The sequence below is a fragment of the Oryx dammah genome, unplaced genomic scaffold, assembly GCF_014754425.2.
Source record: "Oryx dammah isolate SB20612 unplaced genomic scaffold, SCBI_Odam_1.1 HiC_scaffold_6, whole genome shotgun sequence".
Classification (NCBI taxonomy): Eukaryota; Metazoa; Chordata; class Mammalia; order Artiodactyla; family Bovidae; genus Oryx; species Oryx dammah.
In genome coordinates this window covers 35229506-35254315 of record NW_024070190.1, presented here as the reverse complement: position 1 = coordinate 35254315, position 24810 = coordinate 35229506, and the positions used below count along the sequence as shown (strand labels likewise).

At 36.3% G+C, this 24810-nt stretch overlaps 1 protein-coding gene across 8 annotated transcripts in view; it reads right to left on the bottom strand.

Moving 5' to 3' along the window:
• HERC4 (HECT and RLD domain containing E3 ubiquitin protein ligase 4) overlaps window positions 1–24523 on the bottom strand; it is a 125087-nt gene extending 100564 nt beyond the window's left edge. For 5 of the 8 annotated variants that reach the window (XR_005721329.1, XR_005721330.1, XM_040242223.1 and 2 more), the window contains exons 1-2: window positions 24123–24523; window positions 22015–22319 (exon numbers count right to left, since the gene is read on the bottom strand). Coding sequence is in view for 6 of the 8 variants with exons in the window: in XM_040242223.1 (XP_040098157.1) it covers window positions 22015–22240 (226 nt within the window). In the remaining 2 variants the exon portion in view is untranslated. Of the gene's footprint in view, window positions 1–17483; window positions 17619–22014; window positions 22320–22791; window positions 23703–24122 lie in introns of those variants that run through there. The other 3 variants (XM_040242224.1, XM_040242225.1, XM_040242227.1) reach the window with 3 other exon arrangements.
• Between the last annotated feature and the right edge of the window lie 287 nt (window positions 24524–24810).

Genomic DNA, 24810 nt, shown 5'->3' with positions numbered 1-24810 from the left:
AGTAACATTTCCATCCTCTAAATACTGTCAGGCAGATATACTCCAAATACAAATCTAACAAGTCCTAGCTCATTGCTACTTCTGGTTCTTCTTACACTTGCACTGTTAAAATGCAGTATTTCTGAAAACTGATGGTACATCATTCCACTAAGGAGAAAAAGGCCATCTTTGCCCCATAAATCCAAAACACTGTCATTCTTAGATTTATAAAAACTAATTAAAATGTTTAACCTAATGCCAGTTTTCATTTGTACATCATTTTGCTGCACAAACATCATAAAAGAAGAAAGAATATGGTTGCACATCCTTTTAGCAAAAGGTTCAGGTTCTTACTGTAAAACGTTACGTGACAAAATCCTTTCATTTGAGCAAGCAACTAAGAACAACCTATTTCCTTTGGGATCAAACAAATATGTTCCTCAATTCCTGAGTTTGTGAAAATTCATGTAGAATATTATCTAGAAGATTCACTCTTTTAAGAGTTCATTTAAAGGATCGATTTCACCATATTCATACAGTGGTGTATCTACATTTCCCTTCTGATCTGTCCTGTAATTATGTACATGTTCCTCTGTCAGTTTTCTTCTCTTTGCCATTACGGACAAAAAAAAATTTTTTTTTTTCATTCTCAACTGTGGCTAATGAAAGGTACAAAAAGAGAAAAATAAAAATGACAAAAACCGACTCTAAACTTCTTTCACATTTTCTTCAAAGATATTTTAAAACTCTGCACAATATACAAAAAAAAAAAAAAATGCTAAATATGATGGTTTATTTCACCACTGCACCACCCTTTTAAGAAACCCCACCACTGTTCCGCTTGTAATTTTCTTTAGTCTAGTTGGGAATAGAGATTCTCATTATTCACAGTAGTTATGTTTCATAAAGTCACCACAAATACTTATTTAGTCAATACTGAATCACTGCCCCTAGGGAAAATATAAGATTACGGTGTTACAAGTCTCCAAGTCTCTTACCACAACACTTTATCAATCATTCATAACCTTTTGTGTTTCCATTTAAAGACATCTTAATTAATATACATTGTAATTCATTAACACTGAATTCACTGCCAAAACACCGTAAACTCATGCCTCAATGAATTTTTTCCAGGCTTCTTGTGCCCAGGAACACTAGACAAAACCTCAGCAGTATGCACAGGGGCCATTTTAAACAGTAAAATTGCCCAAGAAAAGGTACAAAAATGCAAAAAATGTGGCACTAAATATACTGCAAAAAGGACATACTGTAACAGGAAGGCAAAGCACTGCTTTGTTGAACCTCGGCTGGGAAGCTACTTATATTTTGCAGCTCTGCATGTGCATGTCCAGGAATCACCATGAAAAGCTCCATGAGTATTGACTGACTGCGATCCATTCTGATTTAATAACAATATACATAAACACCTCTTCCTAGACAACCAATCACAAGATATACAAGACGGTCCATTAAGAGTCTTTTGCTAAATGGGTTTTAACCTGATAATAGCAGCTTGCCCGATAGCTCAGCTGGTAAAGAATCCTGGGTCAGAAGCTCAGCTGGAGAAGGGATAGGCTACCCACTCCAGTATTCTTGGGCTTCTCTTGTGGCTCAGGTAGTAAGAATCTGCCTGCAATGAGGGAGACCTGGGTTCAATCTGTGGGTTGGTAAAATCCCGTGGAGAAGGAAAACCCTACCCACTCCAGGATTCTGGCCTGGAGAATCCTGGACAGAGTCAGACACCACTGAGTGACTTTCACTTTCAAGATATAATCACCAATAGCATGCTCTGAGAACCTTGAAACAGTGCAAACAGTAAGCAAAAAATGAGTTGTGTTTTGGTTATAAAGGTAATACTATGGAAAACCCATTAGTAACATATTCACAACAAACTTCTCTTAAAAGGTGCATCTTATTCAAAATTCTAAAACAGCTATTTGAAGGAAAATACATTATCATGTTACTCTGTATCCTCTTTCATCTACAGATTTCAAAATCTTGCCATGGGATAAACTGGGTTACCCCAAAATTCATATGCTGAAAGTCATAATCCACAGTACCCAAGAATGTGACCTTACTTGGGAAAGTGGTCATCAAGGCTGTAATCAGTTAAGATGAGGTCTGATGACAGCAGGGTAGGCCCCTAATCTGACTTGTGTCCTAACAAAAGAGGAACCAACCCTACTTGACACCTTGATATTCGATTTCCAGCCTCCAGAACTGTGCTAATATATTTCTGTTACTTAAGCCACCCAGGTTGTGATATTTTGTTTCGCAGCCCAAACAAACAAATATACTTACCTAGATATTTTTGGGTACAAAACATTCCTGTCAAGTTAGCCAAGTAGCACAATCTGTATTTTAAAAGTGGTCCACAGAAATAAACAACTGATTCTGAATGATTCAATCACAGAAAATTTTGATTTTGAAATTTAAAGTCTCTATTAATAGTTCAAATTACATTATTTTCATGCCAAACAATTTTTCAAAGTTGGCAAAAGACATACTTCTGTAAGCAATCTTTAATACAAGTGCAAGGGGGGGGCGGAGGTTTTGAGAGAGCAAGTTAGCAATATGTATTACAATTCTAAACACACATGCCCTCTGACCCCCAAACTTTCCTTTTGGGAAACAACAGGAAATAATGTGATTTCCAGTAACAGGTACATAAATATGGAATATCCATGTAACAGAAACTGGTGCTTCTATTAAAATAAATGTCTATATAATACAACATGAAAAGATAAAAACATAGTAAATGAAAACGCAAACCACAGCATTTTATGTAATGTGTACAGGACTATGTATTTTAAAACAGGTATAAAGTTATGAAAATATAAAAAATAGCAGTAGTCAGTTTTAGGATGTAGGGGGAAAAGTGGCTTCTACTTTTTACAACATTTCTGTAACTTCTAAAAACTTATAGAAATATATTAGAAAAAAAGTAGTAATTAGAAAAAAAAATTTTTTAAGATATTTGCTGCTGCTGCTAAGTCGCTTCAGTCGTGTTCAACTCTGTGCAACCCCATAGACGGCAGCTCACCAGGCTCCTCGTCCCTGGGATTCTCAAGGCAAGAACACTGGAGTGGGTTGCCATTTCCTTCTCCAATGCATGAGAGTGAAAAGTGAAAGTGAAGTCGCTCAGTCGTGTCTGACTCTTACCGACCCCATGGACTGTAGCCCACCAGGCTCCTCTGTCCATGGGATTTTCCAGGCAAGAGTACTGGAGTGGGGTGCCATTGCCTTCTCCATAAGATATTTGAAGTCCCCAAATTATAAATGACCCAAATCCCACAGGAACAAATGTCCTGTTTCCCAAAATCAAAATACTAGGGAAATAACTAACACAGACTGATAAATTTTCTTCCCTAAGAGACAGTAGTAGTCAAGTATTATTTATATTTAAAATGTGATATACAGTTAAGTTAAATGTTACTCACAAAAATTTATCCTAAGCTTTGTGGAACCAATAAAGCAAGAGAGCCAAACAAGCCAGGATAGATGATGGGTGGAAATAAATTCTAATATGCAAATGTATGAATTTTTCTATAGAAAATGTTACAAAGGTTAAATATAATTATTGACAGAATATTATACGTAGGTATAATGTGTTTTAAAGACTGGTTTGAAAACCTATTTATGACATGCAGCAGTATTTCCATGAGCAAAGAAAAATTTAGCTTTTAAAAACAATTCATTCATAAATTAGGAACTATCTGGTATAAAAAGTACAATTACCAAGCATGACCAAAGGCCACAATTAATCTCAACTCTTAATATGGTATATAAATTGAATGAAGTCCAATGTATATTTTTTAATTAAAAAAAAAACGAATTCAACTGAATTTGCAAAGCTGTCAATGTTTTATACACAGAACAAAAATCTTGGTTGATGTTTAATGCTCAAATTATCAGGGTCTAAAAAACAATAGTTATGAATAGCAACAAGCACAGTCACATTAATAACAATTACAAAACTGGAGGTCAGAAGGATATACTTGGTAAAAAGCTCATTTTAAGAACCTCCATTTCAGTTACTCAGTAAATGTTTAATTCAGTCAGAGCTTAACTTTCAAAAGCCTCCGCATACCATGCTTCACTAGTTGCTATATAGATTTTCCCCTTCGCTCCTGAATAACACAAAACTCCAACTAAACCAATGCAAAGCACACTTAATATCTATCTCTAGAAATTTAATGTTCACAAAATGCTATACTATGAAATTTAAGAGGTAATGCATAATTCCATTCGTGTATAAAAATATGTCACACACAACCCAGTATATGTGCAGAGAAAAGACTGTGAAGATAGGGTTTCCCTGGTGGCTCAGTGGTAAAGAATCCACCTGCCAATACAAGAGGCAAAGATTCAGTCGCTGGTCTCGGAAGATTTCAGAGGACAACTTGGGCCAAAGGACAACTGGGCCTGTGTGCCACAGCAACTGAGCAAGTGGCTACAAAGCCCAGGAGCTGTAACTACTGAGCCCACGTGTCAAAACGACTGAATCCAGAATACTCTAGAGCCCAGGCTCTGCAACAAGAGCAGCCACTGCAATGAGAAGCCTGTGTACCAAAACTAGAGAGTAGCCCCCTGCTCACCTCAACTAGAGAAAAGCCCAAGCATCAACACTCAGCACAGCCAGATAAATCAAGGATATTTAAAATAAAAAAGACTGGGTAAAGAAATACTAAATTGTCAACACTGATTATCTACCAGTGGTTTTCTTTCTTTCATGGTTCTTCAATTGTTTAACTGAACGAGTAAAAGTGAGTTGATGTATTTTATGAGTCTGATTTTTTTAAAACATGAAGACGTTAACTACTTGGGATTAGTGAGTAACACCAATCAATAATTCAGAAAGCTTTTTTTACTTTAATAAATAATGATATTGCTAATTGTGTGACAGAGCTAACAAATTACCAAATGGCTACTTCACTCAAGGCATGTTATTTTCCTGATGCTGCTGCTGCTGCTGCTGCTGCTGCTATGTCGCTTCAGTTATGTCCAACTCTGTGCAACCCCATAGACGGCAGCCCACCAGGCTCCCCTGTCCCTGGGATTCTCCAGGCAAGAACACCGGAGTGAGTTGCCATTTCCCTCTCCAATGCATGAAAGTGAAAAGTGAAAGTGAAGTCTCTCAGTCGTGTCTGACTCTTCGTGACCCCATGGACTGCAGCCTACCAGGCTCCTCCGCCCATGTTATTTCCCTACTCCAAAAGTAAAACTGTTTACTGACACTTTTTAAAGGATCACTAATATAATCATATAATGATCATAAAATATGAAAAATTAAGAATAAAATAAAGCCTAAACATAAAACATTTAATGAAAATGCTTATTCTCTAAAATTATTACCAATAATTATCAATAGGAATTTGGAATGGTACAACTCATTGTCATGAAAACTTTTTAGCAAGTTTTCTGATAAAATCAAAATATACAGTAACTTACATGTCTTAGCTGACAGTACACAGTAATATTCATATGGAGATGTAACTAACTAGATTTAAAAATTCTTTATAATGGATATGTTTACAAATCCATACCCCTTTTATGCATTCTTATCTACATACAGGTATACAGTTAACATACACAGAGAAATTATTATGTGCCTGGCACTGTGCTAAGCACTTTATTTAATCTCATTTAATCCTCATAACATGATAAGGCAGGTGTACCATCATCCCTACTTCAAAGGCACTAAGATATATAAACATTTCCCTCTTGAACAACTGTCTTTTTGCTTATAATACTTAAACAAGGTTATGTTTTAATAATTTACTTTCAAAATATACTTAGAACTGTAAAAGTACTAGGGCTTCATAACATTTTTTCTTCAGGATTCCTTTCTGGATGGCTAGGAACTGCTGAAATTGATTGCTTTGAAGCAGAAAGAAAACTAAAATATAAAGATTCCAATTTTTTAAAAAAGACTCCAATATAAATATATCAACCAAACAGCTATTTTAATCTCTTTATAAGACCAGCAAGAATGAACCCTCAAAATCTACTGGCGGATTTTTTGTTCTGTGTTTTCTTAGATTCTTTCTTGTATATTTGGAATTCATTCATCTCAGAGGCAATTAACTGTATTTTCTTACTTTCTTTATTCTTGTTAATGACATAGGAAAGGTGGGGGGAGGGGTTTACAGACACCAGAAGAGTTAAACCCTTTCAGAACTGGCAAATCCCTAAAGATAACTTGCCTACCAACATGCCTTTCATACAAAAACTGACCAAACCATAGATTATTCGACCAACTATATCTTTATCTAATTCTCACACACCAAACCAGAATTTCCCCTACCTTAAATCATCCCAGAACCAGGTACCAGGAAATAAGAAACCTATCCTATAGAACAAAGCCTGGAAGAATTAATCAAATTAGTCAGTTCTTAACTGTTTATTCTGTCCAGTTTCCCTTTCCCTGGAAAACCTCAATGAAGGCTATAGTCTTAAGATCTCCCCTGAGCTCTTTTCTGCCTCCTCATTACCTTGGTATCTTCCTCCTCAGCTATGTGTGGCACGCAGTGACCTCCTCTCTCTAGAATCAGTGAGCATAACCAACTTCTTCTGAGCCTCATTCTCATTACCCCTTACAGCCACAATGATTTTACCTTACCACTTCCAATACGTACAACATTCTTAGAACAGGTATAAACTTTACACTTTTCATTATAAAGTAGCTGATGACCACAAACTTACCAAAACAAAAGAGTCTTAACTGTAACTTTCCTCCCTTTCTATGGCACATCCACCAAAATGGTCATCGTGTTCATTCAACACCTTGTGTTTCTTCTGTGATAAAGATATGTAAGACAAAGGTGTTTAACCGGCAGTTACTGACATGATAGAGAAGACTTTTACCCAAATAATTACATAATACGAAGTTAGCAATGCAAGTTACTAATTTACTGAATGACAGAGAACTGTACTAGATACTGTGCAAAATATATGACTTAAGTTCTCGTATGACACACCAGAGATGTATGAGATGGCACTTGATCTGGGCAATATTCAAGACAGAAACTTATGCCTTAGAAAGATTAAAGATGGATAAATTGGAATGGGGAGATCAGGTAGAAAGCTACTGCCACAATTCTTGCATAGACTAGTAATGATCTAAACTAAAGCAAAGAATTTTAATTGAGATAGGAGGAACTACGGGCCCCAGGGTTTAAGATAATTAGCTCAAGATAACATATTTAGCCACTTGCAAATGCAATGAAGACACAAGAAAGTTACTGAGAGTAAGATTTTGGCAACTGAGTCAACACTTGCTACAGGTTAGGAAGCTGACTCTAAGGTGAATCTAAGGTTTAAAGCTAAGTGAACTGAAGAAGCATCAATAAATAAGGAAGAGAGGCTATTTCAGCAATTTGTTGTAGAGAGCTGGAGACAGCTAACTCAGTACAGTGGTCTCCATTTAAACTGTTCCTTTTTTCTGCTCCACATTTTATCTTATCATTTTAAACCTCCACATTGTATCTTCATATTTTATAATCTCAGAAATGCCTATTTATCTTTCTTGATTTTCTTAATGTGTAAATTTTTCCCACAGTCAAGCACAATATAAGCAGCAAGTGTCCCGTTTTTTTTATTAACAGCCTTTTTACATACTAAACAAATAAATTTAGGCATACTTGTATTAAAATAATTATGTATGCAAAAGTAAGAGTAGAAAGCTGCAGCCAAATGCATTTATTTTCAATTTAAAAGACTGCTTATCACTTTGGGAAGGGCAGGTTTGAAAGGGTGGATAAGCAGGGAAGAAAAAAATATGATTTAAGTGTCTGTTCCTCGAACTACCAGTACACAAACTATACCTTCTGTTACAGACGGAGTACCTGTGTCCTGCCCCCACTTCCCAAATGCACGTTGAAACTCTATCTTCCCATGTGACAGTACTAGGAGGTAGGCCTTTGGGAGGTAATTAGATCCTAAGGGTGAAGCCCTCATTGATGAGATTAGTGTCCTTAGCTCCCTCATCCTTCTGCCATATGAGGACACAATGAAAAGATGGCCACCTTTGAACCAAGAAGCAAGTTCTCAACAGATAACAAATCTAAGCACCCTGATCCTGGATTACCCAGACTCAAAGACCAAGAGAAATGTGTTTGTTGTGTAAGTCACCCAGACTATCTTATTTATGTTGTAGCAGCCTGAATAGACTAAGAAATCTTCAAATTAAGTATTCATTAAACTTTTGAAAATAAACAATGAATCTAACTTCTACCATTTATGTAATTCTCACAAGAACAACAAAAAAATCTGTTTTTTCTGTTATTACTATGGATCTTTAAATTCTAACAGTAAAGGAATTTATTTCTTGCTCCAATACAACACTACCTTTAAGTGAAATAAACATACATTTTTGGGAAATTTGAGTATAACTTTTTAATATGAGTTTCAACAAGGTAAATGAAAACTAAGCATAAAGAAGTATATACTTTTATGATGAGCACAATGTCTAGGACAAAGTAGATAATCTGTTGAATAAATGCCTGAGTTTCAGTTATAAATAAAAAGATATTGTCTATCTCAAAGCAAATACAGAAACAGCATATTAGCTACTTCAGTGTAAGACTTACTTTTTTAAGAAAACATTTACTGAGCATTTTCCACATGCCAGGCATTGTTCTTTGCACTTCAGTGTGATAGTTCACTTAATCCCTACAACTACCCTTGGCATGATTAACCTCATTTTAGAGGAGAATACTTAACACAAAAAGACTAAGCTATGTGCCCAAGATAACAGCTAAAAAATAAAAGATAAGTGCCCAAGATAACACAGCCAAAAGGGTACAGGGTTTGTACCAAAGCATTCTAATTTCAGAGCCTACCCTTTTATTTGGGTTTCCCTGGTAGCTCAACAGTAAAGAATCTGCCTGCAATGCAGGAGACCTGGATTTAATCCCTGGGTCGGGGAAGATCCCCTGGAGAAGGAAATGGCAGCCCACTCCAGTACTCAGGCAAGAGTATCTATAAGCAAATACAAATATCTTTTTTCTAACCCAAAATATAGCTTTATACACAATGTTCTACACCTTGCTCTTTTCACTCAATTTATCTTATAATAATGTGCAAAATCCTCCCTCATTCTCTTAACCACATAGTATTTACATTACATTGACTAAATTATTTAACCAGTTCCCAAAAGACTGTCACGGGGGCTTCCCTGGTAGCTCAGGTGGTAAAGAATCTACCTGTAACGCAGGAGACCTGGGTTCGATTCCTGAGTCAGGAAGACCCCTTGGAGAAGGGAATGGCAACCCACACCAGTATTCTTGCCTGAAGAATTCCATGCAGAGTTGGGCATGAACGAGTGACTAACACACAACACTGTCGGGGCTTCCTAGGTGGTGCTAGTGGTAAAGAACCCGCCTGCCAATGCAGGAGACCTAAGAGATGTGGGTTTGATTCTTGGGTTGGCAAGATCCCCTGGAGACAGGCATAGAAACCCACTGAAGTATTCTTGCCTGGAGAATCCCAAGGACAGAGGAGTCAGGCAGGCTAGTCCATAGGGCCGCACAGTCAGCCAGGACTGAAGCAACTTAGTACACACAGACAGACTGTCACAATGTTGTTTTTTTCACAATGTTGTTTCTAATGTTTTGCTGTTATAAACAATCCTGTAGTAACACTCACTTTGTATATATACAAATGTAGCTATCAAATCAACAGCTATACTCTTGGATTTCTCGAAGAAAGGGTATGTACATTTGTAATTCTGATATATGATGACAAAATAGCCATTATAAAAACCTATGAACACTTATTTACTGACAGCCTCACTGCAGAGATGGTACTCCAGTCCAACACAGGTCTTCTGCACTTCTCTTAGTATGAATGAGGCTGAAGAGTACTCATGGTTTAAAAGTCATTTGTACATCCTTTTCTGTGAAGTGCCTGTTCCTATCCTTTGCCCATTCTGTTGTTTTTATCTCATCAATTTTTAGAAGTGCTTTGTATCTCAGAGATTTACACTTCAATTTTAATAAATATTAAATTCTCTATATTTTCCTGTTTGTCTTTTACCTTTGGTTTACAGTGACTTCCACCTAGCAAAATTATTTGTACTTCCATGCAACTTGTATTTTCTATGCCTATTCACAATTCAGAAAGTATTTCCTGACTCCAACAAAACAATTTTGAGGGATGTACATTTTATTGGAAACCTTAAATACTCTTCAGACAGAACACAATGTCTTCAATCAAGGCTCCCATGTGGCCTACAGGGAAAACTGAAATTTCTGAAATAAGGGCAAGGAGACAGTACAGAAGATGAGTGCTTAATTTGCCAAAAAGACCTCCTCACAAATTTCCAAAATAATTTTTTAAAAATCAGTCCGTTTTCTTCACGCACATTTTTATCATTATAGCCTTTACATTTAAATTTTGATTCATCTGGAATTTATCCAATATATACATGGCATGAGGTAAATCCAACTTTTTAAATTCTTAGATGATGCTCCTACTTATATCAAGGTCATTTATTGAATCTCTCACTTGAATTTTTTTCCATGCTTATGTCTGGGCTCTATATTGTTTTATTGGTTTTAAATGTCCATATGTAGGGCAGTTTTAACTACCAAGGTTTTAAAATTAAAACATGCTATTAACTATATTTTTCTTTTTTTCTGCTCATATTTTTCAATTTTCCTAACTACTCTGGTTTATTTTTTCCATATGAACTAGAGAATAATTTGTCCGGTTCCTGGAGAAAAAAATCATTTGGTATTTTTATTAGGATCACATTAAACTGACATTAATTTTAGAGAAACTGATAGGTTTATGTAGGTTAAGCATGCCTGTCCACAAATGTGGTTACCATTTACTGAAGCTTTCTGTATCCCTCATAAGTGCTTTCAAGTCTTCTTCATATTCAAGGTGTTGCACATTTCTTAGGCAGTTCCTAAGTCATTGTATCCTTTTTTGCTATTGGTAAGTACTGACTTTTGATTGCTGCCATCTAATTGGACTTTCTTTCCACTAGGTTTGATTTTGTTTTTTAATTGAGGTATAGCTGATTTATAATATTATCTGTTTCAACTTTACAACATAATGATTCACAACTTTTAAAGATTATATTCCATTTATGGTTATTATAAATTATATTAATATTCATATAACTATGTGTAAATATATATATAAATTATATTACTGGCTATATTCCCTATCCTGCACAATGTAGCCTTAGGGCTTATGTCATACACAGTAGTGCCTCTAACCCTATTTGCCTTCCCCCTCCTCTCTCCCCAATGGTAGTCACTAGTTTTGTTTTCTCTATCTCTAAGTCTGTTTCTTATTCACTATTTTTTTAGATTCCACACAGAAGTAATATTGTACTTTTTGTTCCTATCTGACTTATTTCACTAAGCATAACATCCAAGTACATCCATGTCATTGCAAATGACAAAATTTCATTCTTTTCACGGCTGAGTAGTATTCCATTGCGTGTCTGTGTACACACACACGTCCATTCATCTGCTGACAGACACTTAGATTGCTTCCATATACTGGTGACTGTTAAATCATGCTGCTGTGAACAGTGGATTACATGTACCTTTTCAAACTAGTGTTTTCTTTTCTTTGAATATATGGTCAGGAGTAGAATCAGTAATCCTTTTTTCTTTCTTTGAAGAACCCCCATACTGCTTTCCACAACGACTGCATCAATTTACATTCCCATCAGCAATGTACAAAGCTTCTGGTTTATCCACATACTTGCCAACACATTATCTGTGGTGTTTTTGATGGTAGCCATTCTGACAAGTGTGAGGTGGTAACTCATTGTGGTTTTCATCTGCATTTCTCTGATGATTAGTGACGTAGAGAATCTTTTCTCTACATCAGACAGGCCTGATGGCCATCTGGATGTTTTCTTTGGAAAATGTCTATTCAGGTCTTCTGCCCATTTTTAAATCAAGTTGTTTGCTTTTTGATATTGAAATGTATGAGCTATTTATATATTTTGAGTATTAATTCCTCATGGGCCATGTCATTTGCAAATATTTTCTCCCATTCAGTAGGTTATCTCCATTTTGTCAAAGATTTCCTTTATGGTATTCACCAGGTGGATTTTTTTTTTTTAATATTTATTTATTTGGTTGTTCGAGGTCTTAGTTGTGCCATGTGGGATCTAGTTCCCTGACTAGGAACTGAACCCAGGCCCCCTGCCTTGGGAGCACAGTCTCAGCCACTGGACCACCAGGGAAGTCCCTATGGTTTTAATTTTGACTTTGGGCAAGTTATTTAACCTCCTGAAGTTCTATTTCCTTCACCTATAAAACTGAGCTAATTGTACTCTGCAGGATGGATTTAATGCTTTTGGATAATGTATAAAGGATTCACCACAGTGCCTGGCACATAATGGTGGTTACCGTTATTTTCAAATGTCCGCATCCTAGTACCTAATATATTCTAAATAATATTTCTCATTAGTTTCTCCAACTATGAGGTGGGTATCTTTCTTCTTCCTTTTACACTGTCATATTAACTTCTAAGTATTTCCTTCCCCCTTTACTCCTAGTTGCAGAGGCTTAGTCAGCTCCCCACCTGAGTGCAGAAATAATCTTAGGTTCAGGCAGAAGTAACAGCAACCTTTCAGAATTTTACCTAATTATTCTTCAAAAAATAAGTGTAGGTCCACGAAGTTCATTCTTGTTAGATAGTCTAGTTATGTCATCTATAGCTGAGGAATACCTTGATCAAAAATCAGGAAGTATACATGTGCTGATTCATAAATACTTGGGATCAACTATGAGAAGCCATCACAAACTCCTTCAAAGAATTTATAGGTAAAGAACCAAAATTTCCTCCAACTGTTTTCAGAAGCTCTCCTTCTGAAATTAAAACCTGGTAGGGAGTTCCCTGGTGGTCCAGTGACTGATACTCTGGGCTCCCAATGCAGTGGGCCTGAGTTCAATTTCTAGACAGGGAACTAGATCCTACATGCCACAACTAAGACCTGGAACAACCAAATTCTGCTTAGGGGTCTCTTTTAGCCTTACTTTATTCCTTTGCTCACTTTCATTTCCCTTTCACAAAAGCAAGATCATTATCTCAGAAGGCATATTTCTCAGGGGCTCTTGCCTACATGCCAGCACACACATAATTAATAGGTAAAACTATTCCAGCTTTCAACTATTTCACAACTTCTATGTGACATCTTGTGACTTCAAAATCTTTGTTTCCAATAAAACCTGGAAATCATAAAGTCAGACATAATTAACTAATAGGTTTTCATCAGTTAAATGAAGCAAATGAACCTATTAATAAAACTCAAATAAGCAGTCTATCAAATGGCACCTTACAAATATAAATGTTCTATCTATATATAAAAACTCAAGTTTACAAAACAGATGAAATAGAGCAGGCAACCATTTAGATTACTTCAAATTTACAAAGGTATTATATTGCTAGTTACTTTAAAACAGTCTTCCAAAAGCACAAAATTAAGTAGCGTTCAGTTCAGTTCATTCGCTCAGTCGTGTCCAACTCTTTGCGACCCCATGAATCGCAGCACGCCAGAGTTCACTCAGACTCACATCCATCGAGTCCGTGATGCCATCCAGCCATCTCATCCTCGGTCGTCCCCTTCTCCTCCTGCCCCCAATCCCTCCCAGCATCAGAGTTTTTTCCAATAATTTCTTAAAAGGCTGGAACCAAGGAGAATGTTAACTACTATGAACCAAAGAATAAACATTTCATGCCATTAGTTTTATTCTTTCTCCTCACTTACAGTACTGAATTTACTGATTAAACATTGTTACCAAGTTCAAAACACAATTCACCTCACCAAACCTTTTCTCTCTCCTCCTAAATAAAACAGTTAACATTCCTCCTCTTCCAGGATTCCCTATTTCTATTCATGATTCAACCAAGGATCACACCTGGCTCTTCCCTTTACCTGACCATTCACTTCCATCTGGTTACCAAAGCCCATCCATTCTTTGTCTCCCTAAACTCATGCTCCCTTCTTGTTTTAAAGAGCTACTCTCATAGTCTAATTAATTTCTCTACCTCCAAATTCTCTCCCTTCTATAAAAGCCAGATATGACCTATTGCAAACTACAGATATCAAAAGATATCTACCAAATTAAATTCAGGCTTCCTAACTTCATTAACTCTATAATCTGACCTCAATTTTACTTTTCTAACCTTCTAGCTCACTATTTGCAGACATTTCAGTTAACTGAACTACTATTTTCTCAATAGGCCTCATATCTGCCTATTTCCATTTGAGATGCTTTACCTATAAAGCACTCCTTCATTCTTTCCTCCTTGAAATACTATATATTCTTCCAGTTCATATGCTATCTTCCCTTTAGAAACTCATCTACAATCTACTCCATCCCAAATGGTTATACTATTCATCTCAACACAGCACTCGTAACACAGCATATTTTATATACATTTCTATGTACTTAAAATATTTCTTCCCTTCTAGATCTTTAAATGATAATGATCACATTACACTTAGAAGCTTATCAAATAATATATATTTTTAAAGTTTCATTTATAAATATTTTCTAATGAGTTTATCAACTTTGTAAAGTGAGACAAAACTGTGTTAAATTTTTAAAAATAAATTGTTATTGTTCCTTTTAGATATGCTAAAATTAAAGATGTTCTTTCTCCTTAAGAAATAAACGGGGAGGAAATAAAGACTAAACTGATGTATATGTTTGTGGTGGCATTACTTACAACAAAAATCTGGAAACAAATTCCAGAAAATAAAAGAACACAAATTTTGGTATATTTAAATAATGAAATGTTAAATAATCATTAACAACATCCCCACCATAATACCATTTTAAAATGGTATTTTAAAACTATAGAGAAATACTTACTAAATTGTTATTCAATTATTACTGAAAAATAGTTGAGAAACAAGAACATATTCCCAGTCCATAATCAGAAATATGTTAACATATGAATACAGAAAAACTGTCAAATGACAGCAGTATTTATCTGTGCATGACAGCATTATGGTTGAATTTTCCCTATATGTTCTGATTTCACTACCAAGAATATGTAATAAAACCATCAAAAACTAAAAATGTGTTATTTCAAAACAGTGACACCCAGCAAAAGAATAAAATGAGACTAAACTTAGATATTAATAAAGAAATAAGGTATTTTACAGAGAAGGCGATGGCACCCCACTCCAATACTCTTGCCTGGAAAATCCCATGGATGCAGGAGCCCGGTAGGCTGCAGTCCATGGGGTCACGAAGAGTCGGACACAACTGAGCTACTTCACTTTCACTTTTCACTTTCCTGCACTGGAGAAGGAAATGGCAACCCATTCTAATGTTCTTGCCTGGAGAATCCCAGGGACGGGGGAGCCTGGTGGGCTGCCGTCTATGGGGTCGCACAGAGTCAGACACGACTGAAGCGACTTAGCAGCAGCAGCAAGGTATTTTAAAGTAATGTGAAAAACACATTACTAAAGGATTACAGAATGTTTTCTTCATGGCCTAGAAAAACTGAAATAAAATTCTGCAGTGCTAGAACTGAAGAAAAATGAGTAATTAATTCATGTAAACAAAATATTATGGTTTAAAGAATGCCATCAAAATTCAAGAAATTTTCCTTTTAATCAAATTAACTCCAATAATACAATTATACTCAGCAAAGATTTTTCTTGCATGTAAAGTAACCATAACAATTCATCAAGATACAAAAATAATTATTGCCTTTTAAATTCCATCAGCATGGAAAAAAAACATCCATAGAAACTGAAAGGAGAAAACCATGGGCTCTTTAATATGGTTTATTTATTAATGATTTCCACTTTTCTACTTAACTAACACAATCCTAGTCCAAAGAAACCCTGTAACAATGGCTGAATACATTTCCTCCATTGTTTTAATATGTATCTCACATATCTGATACACCTTTTGCCTAGGAAAATTTAGTATCTATGAAGTGAGACTTTATTTCTTCAAAACAATTTTAAAAATACATGGTTTGTGAAAAATGACCTTTTACAACAGTGCTACATTCATATGACACATTGGGGACATAGAACCCAAAGAATACAGTCGGCCCTCCTTTTCCATGAGTTCCTTATCTCAGCATTTAACCAACATGTGGATGGAAAACAAAGCCGACCCTTAAACAGCATGTGTTTGAACTGCACAGATCCACTTCCAGATCCACTTACACATGAGTTGACTTCAATAAATACTTGTATTTTCATTTTACAGATCTTTAAGTGTAGGGAAAAGTTTATGTTTGATTAGAGACCTAAATCGAGAATAAATTAGAATTGAGTTCTAATTCTATCCAAATTGTTTCTGCTTCTTGCCCTTGGGTGAGTCTATTCAACTTCTGTTTTTAAGGTAGAGATAACAGTATGGGGATTTTCAACTGCATGGAAGATCAGTATACCTAACACTGAAGTTGTTCAAGGGTCAACCACATTTGGGGGGAAAAGAATTCCAGAAATTTCCAAAAAGCAAAACTTGAATTTGCCATGCCAACAGTTATTTACGTATCATTTACACTGTATTTATAACTATTTACATTGTACTAGGTACTATAATCCAAAAATGATTTAAAATATATGCAAAGGTTATATGTAAACAGCAGCACCAGCATGCCATTTTATATAAGGGACTTGCACATCCATGGATTTTGATATCTGCAAGGGTGCTGGAACCAATCCCCCATGGATACTGAGACACAGACTGTACTTACTCAAAGGCAATGGAAACTAGACCGCCTAGCCTGCCATCTGTAACAAGAATCCTTAGTAACTGCTCAAACTGTGAAACTGAAATCTTCCATACTCCTATTCTTTCAAGAAAAATATGTGGCTCCATTTCCAATCAGATAAAAACACTAACATATCAAACACAAAGACAAAATCACTGGTTCCAAATCATTTTAAAAACCTTCTATTTGTTAGACTGCTCAGATTAGGCGTCTACTACTATTACTTCTTCTCTACTGGTTAATGGATTTATAAAGCATTCTCCGAGCCAATGCATCCTACATAGAGATACCATGGCAGACTTGATACAATATAATTAACCCAAAGTTCCAATGTTAACCACCAAGTCTGTTGTGCTAGGCAGTTACTATGGACCTTGGATAGTAGTAGCACAGCATAGCATTAGCACAAAGGGATACAGAATATGGTATATAACAGAACAAAGAGAAAGAACTGGGTGTTACCATAGTTAAGTTTTTGTTCCTTGGTTTAAATATTCTTCATACCACACACGGTTATAATGAAGTACCAAAGTGGTATCACAATGCAAGCATCTCGGAAAAATAATGATTCATTTCAATAAGCCATCAGCAGAATGGCAAAAAAAAAAAAAATCTGTGCATTAGAATTTGATCTGCCTCAAATAGAATATACTATTGTAAATAATTTTAAACATAAGCACAATTTAGTGAATAAGGTAGGAGACTGGGAAACTTAAATTTTCAGATTCCATTTATAGCTTTTCACCAGTCACCTGCTGTTTTGACAAGTTACTTACCAACTTGTGCTGCCATTTCTCCGTAAATTTATCCCCTAAGATGAGGATAATTCTTGCAAACTGTGTCACAAGCATTTTGAAAGGAACCATGAGTTATTGTGTAATGCTCTTGAAATTCCTCAGATGTAGGGTCCTACACAAAGTAAAGTATTATTATACATCTCTCTAACAGTAGTCAACTGTTTGCATTATGATTTTTTTCCCTACCCTCGACACTGTGACTCTTGGACACTAACCTTTCTCATAGTAAAGCGTCCAAAGCAAGCCTCCATTCCTGACCCAAGTAATCATTTTTTCAAGTCTTCATATCATCCACATCATTCTGTTCCTTAGAAGGTATTATGAAAATTGGGAGTTATAAAACATCTTCTTTGGTATTACATGCTTTGATTCCTTAAGCAATATATGGGATAATTTAGAATTTTTAATCTACTCTAATGTGAATAATTGTATTTCCCATATTTATACATCTATTTTCCTATATTATTTTTTAAATTTCAACTTTTTTTAAAGGAAGTCATTTATAGATTTATGTTTTATGAACAGAGAAAACAAGTCAGGAAATGAAGAAGCAAGAGAGGCAAGCAAATTACTGCTATATGACCAAAGCGTTTTCACTGCAATGATCAACAGCAGAAATTACCATTTAGGGACACAAAAAAACAGAATCAATGCTCATAATTTTTTTATCTTCTGTAGAAGAGTTGAGCACAAGCTGTAATAAATTTTCTCATACTATTCAAAATTTTATCTACTGCTAGCTTTGCAATGAAGTCAGTCTTTGGTTCAAGAATAAAATATACATATTTGAATTTTTAGTTTGTGTTGATAGGAGTATTATATCTGAAACAGAATTCTCACCCTTCTTAGAGGGTTCCTAAAATGGCTTCACTTTGAATTTATCCACAGAGAAGGGACCGGGGAGGGATAATAAAACATGTCTTCACTGTATAACCTTAGTTATAAAATAGTAACTTTTGAGAGATTTTTTAAAGCCCTCAGAATTACATTAAAATAATGATGGAAACTAGCTTCTTCCTAGATGAATAAATATTCCTCTACATTCTAACATGGCAGGGGCAAAACTTTGTGGGATAAAGATAAAAACCACAGAATTTAGAGTGGTCTAATATTTACTACTCTAGTGATTAAACTCTTTTAACTTCAGTTTCCTCATCTGAAAAAGGACCATAACACCTGTCAGCTGATATGTAAGACTGCTGTGAAGGTTAAAAGAGATACATAATCCATTTGAAAGAACTCTGTACACCATAAAAAGTTATTAAAACAGTCATTTTAACATAACTATCACATTATTTGCAAATTATGGATATAAAAGTTTAGCACTATGTCTAACAGAAAACAAAAATAGATGTGTAAAACATATATTTAGGACCATGAACACGAAATCTTATCTATGGCTAGATAGTGAGTAAATAATCTTAATAAGGAAAGTACACTTCCTAAATGTTATCTTAAAATTTCAGAAGCAAATTTAGAAGTACAAAAATAAAACAATTTTACTTAGGTGGACTGACCTAACACTTTGAAGATTAAATATACTATCTACCTGTTAGCTATGAATTAAGGAGGAAATTGAGAGGTTCTAAATTTTAAAAGGTTTAAAAAAATTCCTATGAAGGAAAAATATATACAAGAAAAGTGAAACAGATATACACACACTTCTCTGCAAATAGTTCAGAAAGAAGTAGTAGTGATAGCAAGGAATATGCGTATACAAGAGAACAAAGATGAACATGGACTTAATCTGCATTCTTAGCATAATAAAGGAAATCAGCGAATTCTCCCCAAGTGGTTACTAGAATGTCCAGAATGGAAACTTCTCCCAACAGGCCATAGGACAAACCTATTTACTACACTGTAAGGGTAGAGTCCTCCAGGAGGTTATCATGCCTCTCAAGAATAGCTTATCTATGAATAAGGCCACCTCTTCCTCTTTTACTCCTTAATATTTAGTATGCTTATAAAGTGAATTTCTGTAAGAAAACAATTCTTAGCTCTGTTTGCTTTCTTCATGACTCAAGTTTAAGGCTCTGATGAAGTGAATGATGTTTATTATATGGTCCTAAAATTTAACCAGACTCATTCTCTTCCCAGGAGACTTTAAAACAAATTAACTAAGAAAACCTCCAAATCTTTTAATTCATTTCTCAAACTCACAACTGTTTTAAAAATGGTTAGGAAGAAGCACATTTAAATCATTAAGGAATTATTCCAAAGGGAAACAATTTTAGTTAAAAGCATTATTACATTTTCCACCCAATCCCCTTAAATCAAAACTGATTTAAGATTAAGTCCCTATCGGAGCAACTACCTCCGTTTGACATTTTACTCTTCCTACCTATGTAACTCGGTACACTTCAATACATCATTTAATTTGACCTTCTAGTAATAAAAGTTTTTCTCAGTTTAAAGATTCTCTCCTATAAAGCTAGCTATTTCAGCTCCAGATTTACTTTCTGGCTATTTATGTGATCAATCATCGAATTAAAATTAAGACTTCATTTTTCCCAGAAATCTTCAATTCCATCCAATGACATTTCTCATCACTTAAACTTCCTAGTCTCAAAATACATGCCACGTCATGTAGAATTTCAATTCTCTCTAGTTATTTCATTTACGTATGCCTTAATGCCCAACCAAGGCTCTAAATTTTTCCAAGATAAAGTTTATGTATGCCTTTCATTTTTCTATCCCATAGACTGTGACATTCTCTGAACAATAAGGCAATCCTAAAGTGATATCAAAACTTAGGTAAACCCACCCTCCCAACTTTATATTGCCAAATAATGGTTCCAGAATGAAGCAACAGTGATATAAAGGTCACAATGCAATCATCACAATGTCAACATGACCACAAAGAAGCCTCTTGTGGCGAGTGAAGTTTCTCAGAACCTCAGAACCTATAGGGTTAAAAGCTGTTCCAGGTACTAAGTCATTATACTGGTGTCTACCACCCTTGTCTTGGACACAGAAGAGATGTTAAATAACATTTAAAGAATTTAAATCTTAGTAAATTTTAGTAACCATATTGGCAATTTCTATGTGCTAGCTTTGTACTTTCTACTTGCCCTGTAGCCTCTCAGAAATCACTAAAGCAAAACAGAGAGATGTTCAGATACATTTGCGGGGCATGTTAAGTGTAAGAATAGTAACAGCCCCATTACCACAAAAATCTCACCCTGAGGCAGTATTCCAAGCTAAGTAAAAAAGGTAAAGGACTCATCTGCCTCTGAAGCAGTGATTACAAATAGGTATCAACAAACTACCATTCATGTTTAACAACATGACAATCTCAATGTCTAAGATTATGAAAATCTGATGATTCCACAGAATATTCTTCACGAGGCCGAGTAGAAGAAAACTACCATTTACCTTGTTTTGCAATAATTAAACCTCTTGTATTAAGCATCACTACCATTCATCAAAAAAAAAAAAAATTAAATTACAAATTAAAGCAGAAGAAAAGAGATTAAAACTATCAACAAAAAAAAAAAGATGAAAACTACACAGTAATTTACAAGTTAGAAGAATGAGGTTGGGCATGGTGGTGAAATGATTATGAAAAATGAGTAACATGCTTTAACACCTTTAATATCTTATACCTTCATTAACCTCTTAAAAGACTAACAAGAAAAAAACCACTTATATAATGATGTGGTAAAGAAAAATAACTGCCATAAAAAACACTTAGATGCCATTATTGTTAAAGTTAAAATAAATTGTGAATCAGTACAGCTGTAATCTTATCTGAATTTACCATCTTAAGAATTAACTTTTAGTTAACACAATTGAAAAAACAATTCACGTATTTCTAAGTGTGGTGCTAATATTTGACTTTAAAATATGTATAACAAGGAAAAAAGAACATGAAATGTGACTAAATTTCTCAAAATTCTCATTATCCTACAAATTATTTTAAATTTGGTTTATATGGCTACTACATTATCAGGACATCTCATAGACACAAAACTTTCAATAGCTAGTGTTACTGCTTGAAAGTAGGAGACTAGGGAAATAAACATGTCAAACTAAATAAAACCGTGTATTTAAAATACAAGAGAGAACAACAGAATAATTAGGATTATGTTTTAGTCAAGTAAAAAGGTTTCATCTTATATTTCCCCCCTTTCTGATATACGGAAAGCACACAGTAAATTATACATTTAAAACCTGCTCAGTGTGGCTGAACAGTACTTATAAAAAAGGACCTCCATACTGTATATTCTTTATCAATATACTCAGTATCAAAGAAGATCTATATACTGCAAGGTAGTTTTCTCTATTGTTTTACATCACCAAAATTAATTTCTGAAACCACAGCTTCATACATTATAATAGCAGTTAAAAAAAGAAACAAGTTCTTAGAAGCATGCAAACTGTAAAGGATATATTTAATGCCTAGTTTGCTTTTCAAGCTTGGTCAAAAAAAACATGAGTTTAGCAAAATTGTTTGACATTTCAAACTTAATAACTATTAGAAGAGCAAACAAAAAAATTTTCAACTTACCTGGTTTCTTTCTGGATTTTTCATGACCTAGCTGCCCTAGATCATTACATCCACACGTGTACACTGTTCCATCATCCAGAACAAATACAGTATGTCTGAGTCCACATCCTACATCTCGAACCTTTTTATTTACAAAAAAGTCACTTTTTCTGGGCTCTAGTACAATTTCTTCATCAATTCCACCCAAACCTAGCTGTCCAAAAGAAGCATTTCCCCAGCACAACATGTTTGTGATTCTTCTGGTCTTCCAGCTTCAATAATAAACTCCCTTCTGAAACACTGGCAAGTTGGTGGTGTCCCTATGTCTGAGAAGACAGAAAAGAGTTAGTAAGACTTCAAAGAAAACAATGTATAATTGCTCTTTCAAGTGCTAGGCTACAATAATCACTTTGTATTAAACATGAAATCTATAATATGCTACATAAGTATCATTCAGTTTCCAAACCCAATCAGTGGTATATTCTTAAAATTATTACATAGAAACCATTCAGGAAAAATACATCACTTCCCATGACTACAAAACTTTATTATTAATTAGCTTTGACTTTTTGTTATCTTCTGATAGACTAACTGAAATATTAAGTATCTTGACGAAGTTAATCTTTTTTTGCTTTTTGCTTTGGATAATTTCAGTGGGAGTAAGATATAAGACATCTGTCCACTGCCCCCAAAATCAGATATATACTCAGTGAAAAACATAAGACTACAGAAACATAAACGCTTGCAAACTCCCTCAAGTCACAGAATAAGTAAATAATTAGACTTTCTAATACCTACCTCCACATTAACAGAAAACTGAAGTTCTTATCTGTACTAGAAAAAAAAACAATAATGGAAACTTTGAGTTTCCCACAATTTAAAAAGACTCTTCCAACTATTCATAGTAAGAGGTCCCAGGGAAAATTATAGTTCTCTAGTTAAACACTGATCTTAAGAAAACCACCTCCAAAGATCATACCTTACAAATCAAAATATTAACACTCTGACCTCACAATTATATTTAAAAACTAAACCAATGTACCTAATTATAATACAAAAGTATGCAGCTTAAAGATCAAGACTCTCCCCCAAAATTCAACATTTTCTATTACGAGTGGTAACCATGACTGAAAAGTATTTCCCCAAGGCAATCTATGTCTATCTATACCCCTGAGACAATTATTTGAAGATGGGAGGGAAAAAACTGCAAATAACATTGGCACTGTCGATTTTTCAAGAACAGAAATGGGGATTGGGACACTGATAGTCTGATGGCGAAATCTGTAGAACTTTCCAGTACACTGAATATTTCTTCGCTTACATAGACACGGTAACAAAGAGCTCACTTCATCTAAACCTATACAGATTTTTAGACACATCGCGTACTAAATAACACAATTACAGGAAGCCCGTCTTATTCCCGTTGTAGTCACCCACATTCCTTATACAGAACCTGAGAAGTTTCCAAACGCAACTTTCCTACGTTCAGGCTAGCACAAGTGCTGAAGCTGTCTCATTCCATCCATGACCCACCCATTAAGAAAAGTTTCATTTCATTCTTTTGGGGCATCTGAACCCGATAGTTCCCGTGAGTTATGCGCTGTCTGATCGGTTTTTGCTGTTTTTTCAAGGAGAGGACAGGAAAACACCCTAATTTCAGTGCACGAGGTTTATCCATCCTTTTCTTTAAAAAGTCAGAGGGGTAATGAGAAAGACGTCCTCTAGCCAGCAACAGGTAGGGGAAAGAGAAGCACTTTATTCCCATCATTCCCTGACCATGCACTCAGAACAGCTCCGGGGACCGCGGGAGAAAAATCTGCACACACCCAACCTCACGGGCAGACCAGTCAACTACGGCAGCCGCCCGCTCGCAGCAGCCGCAGAGGCCAGGGGACGAGGCTCTGCACCTCGGCGGCCCTAGTCCCAAGAAAGCCCTTCCTCAGGGAGGTGCGACACTCCAGCCCCCGGGCCAAGGGGCCCGGCACTGCCCTCGTCCCCCACCCCACCCCCCACCCCGAGGAAACGCTGAGAAAGCACCCAGCGCCAGGCTGGCCTGTATCCGCCCAGCCCGGCCTGCCCCCTCCCTAACGCCGTCACACGCCCCCGAACCCGCCTGGGCAACGACTCACCGGACCCCTCAAGGCAGGGGAAGCCCGGGGCGGCTGGGGGCGGCGCCTCCCCCGAGAGCGAGGCAGCGCGGCAGCTGAGGCTGGTCTCCAGCTCCTGGACCCCCCTCCTTCAGCCAGTGGCGGCGAACACCAGCGCTCCTCCGGCGTCGGTGAAGGTGCTCCTCTGCTCCTCTCTTCGGCTCCTGTGAAACTTTACCAGGCTCCTCAGAGAAAAGCAGCCGCCACTGCTGTCCAGTCCAGAGCCAGCCGTCAGCTACCCGGATGGAGCGGGAGGGGAAGGACGGGAGGAGAGAAGCGGAGAGCACTAGGGGTGGGGAGACCTGGGGGAGAGACTGGGGAGGAGAAGGGAGAGGGGGAGGTGGTAACGCGGGGGAGGGGGAGGGGCTGGCCGGAAGTGAATCGCAGAGCACGCGCGCGAGCCCGCCCACTTCCCGGCCCGCGCGCCTGCGCCGGAATCCTCCCAGGGCACACCGACCCAGGCGCCTGCGTAGTGTGCTGTTTTGCGTTGCCTTTGGAGGAAAATGCCAAATGCAGAAGTTGGGGTTTGCAAGACGAGCGGAGGCGTTTGATGTGCCTTGCAGCAGCGTTTCAGCGTGCACAAGGACCTTTTAGTGAAGAAATTTCTTCGTTTTTTGGCTAGGTTGCCTTTTTCCCTATTGGTTCCAGTCTATTTTGTTCCACCTTTATC